The 2,204-nt window shown below is 43.2% G+C and overlaps 1 protein-coding gene across 1 annotated transcript in view; it reads right to left on the bottom strand.

The window, feature by feature from the left end:
- Positions 1 to 1,900, bottom strand: part of LOC135632951 (ent-kaurenoic acid oxidase 1-like) — a 7,613-nt gene extending 5,713 nt beyond the window's left edge. The window contains exon 1 of the mRNA XM_065141874.1: positions 1,534 to 1,900. Within this exon, the coding sequence (XP_064997946.1) occupies positions 1,534 to 1,769 (236 nt within the window). The 5' untranslated portion in view covers positions 1,770 to 1,900. The remainder of the gene's footprint in view (positions 1 to 1,533) is intronic.
- Between the last annotated feature and the right edge of the window lie 304 nt (positions 1,901 to 2,204).

The raw sequence follows: 2,204 nt of genomic DNA, 5'->3' as shown, positions 1-2,204 counted from the left end.
TTGCACTGGGCCACATTATATCTTGTCCATTATGCAGGTCAATTGCTTAGCAACGCGACACCACAAAGAGTAACAAGCTAGACAGCTTCTGGTAAATACAATTAAAAAAATTGATGCCCCACTGAAAAGACATCCCGAATTGATAATAGCCTCGTGCATTGGACCAATAAAACCCATCCAACTCTAGCTCGAGCACAAGTCACAAGCATAATTTCAAAGCCAAGGGTAAAACTAAGAAACTACAGTGCATTAATGACTTGTATCTGTCAGGAATATAAATCAATAGTTCACTTAACACTGTAAATTCATCTAAAAGCTTCCAGTAGATGAGATAATGATCTATTGACTTAATATGTTACTCTATCTTGATGAAGTCTCTTCACATATGGGACCTGACTTATCAATCGGTAGGCTGAATCTAAAATAGGCAGAAGGCTCCCGTTGGAAGCATCGATGTGGCTAAAACAAGGAAGCATGGGAGTTATCGATACCAGTCTTCTTCTTGGGTCCCAATGTCATGTGTAGGAAATCCATTAAACGAGTGCCCATACTATAATATGTCCCACATCTTTCTGAGACGTAACACCATTTCCTCCACATTCCTAAATGGTGTCTAATGACATCATGATTTCAATGCACAAAGTAAATAAGAACTCTTTTTCTTGTTCTGTGTTTCTTATGTCTCTAATAAGAAGACAAATAGTAACTTTTCAATCTTCTGTCATCACATAATCTTACCATCGTCATGACCAAAAATAATTTCTTTCTCAGTCCATCTATCCATAAATCATCCTCTTCATTCTTTCGACAATCTATAACAGCATCATCAAATAATTCCCAAAAAGAAATAGAACAACTCAAAAAGTTGAGCATTGGTTCTTGTAACTGGACCCAAATGAGGATCTACCTCGGATCGACTCGAATCTAATCTTATCAAAATTTTAAATATAAATAATTTTTTTTTTCTTAAAGAATGAATGATGAAGACATGATTTAAATCCAGAACTTTACGATAAATCATTAAGATTTTTACCAACTAACCTAATGAACATCTTTAAATAATATCTTTACTACCAGGAGATTGCTCGAGGCATGGCAGGAATCACATGTTCCTTAGGATGATGGCCACGAGTCACAACATGCGCCACAATCGTGTTCTATTTTAAGCGGCTGCACATGCCCTAAAACACTGTTAAGAAGAGGGATTATTTTCCATCTCTATCCTTACAAAGCTAAAAAATAATGCATCAGTCCTTATAAATTCAAACTTAGCACTTATGGCTTTTAGTCCATCTACATGTATGTTTTGCTTGAAATTACTAAGGAATCCACATCTCCCATCAAATCAAATCAAATCGAATATCTCTCTTTTCTGATGACACAGACATTCCATTGACTCGCAAGCCCATCAGATCCCTCTTCCCGGTCCAATCCCAATCCGGATCGAATCCACGAAGCGCAATAATCTAGGATTGAAATGAGGTATTCCGTGTTCATAGAGGAGCGAGGGGGAGGAAGGGACGAGGAGCTGACCGTCGGATGAAGGAGGCGATGAAGGAATCGGGGTCGCTGGATTTGAAGGCGCGGAGGAAGGCCCACATGTTGCCGATGACGGGCCACCCCATGTCTCCCGGAGGCAGGCGGCCGCGCCGCCCCGCCCCGAGCCCGCGCTCCCACGCCCACTCGTGCGCCCGCCTCGCCCCGCCGCACACCGCCGCTAGCACCACCACCGCCAGCGCCACCACGAGCCCCGACGCTCCCTCCATCATCTCCTGTGTATATAAATATGTATATATAGAGCAAGAGAGAGAGAGATGGCAGTTAGGGAGAGATTGGCGAGTGTAGGCTTCACCGTCGTTGCTGCTACTCTCGCTCGCTCTATATATAGAGGGAGAGGGAGGAGAGGCCGGCGGAAGAGTGGAGGAGGCATTTGTCGTGGAGTAGATGAGCGTAGATACTTTGTTGTATGGTATTAATATGTGAAGTAAAATAATGATAATAATAATAATAATTAGTAATAATAATTATTGTTATTAGGACATGGGATGGCAGAGCCTCGGGACCGTTAGAATAACGACCTCGGGAGATGAGCCTACGTGGTTTTCAAACCGAATCTGGACCGTTGATCGTGGATCATTCCCGGCGCGCGTTAGTGGGGCAGGTGATCCCTCGCCCCCCGGGCGCCACGTGGCGACGGTGTTTCT

Source organism: Musa acuminata, chromosome BXJ1-3 (assembly GCF_036884655.1).
Source record: "Musa acuminata AAA Group cultivar baxijiao chromosome BXJ1-3, Cavendish_Baxijiao_AAA, whole genome shotgun sequence".
NCBI classification, from domain to species: Eukaryota; Viridiplantae; Streptophyta; class Magnoliopsida; order Zingiberales; family Musaceae; genus Musa; species Musa acuminata.
The sequence above is the reverse complement of the archived record's forward strand: the minus strand, read 5'-3'. Positions and strand labels throughout refer to the sequence as shown.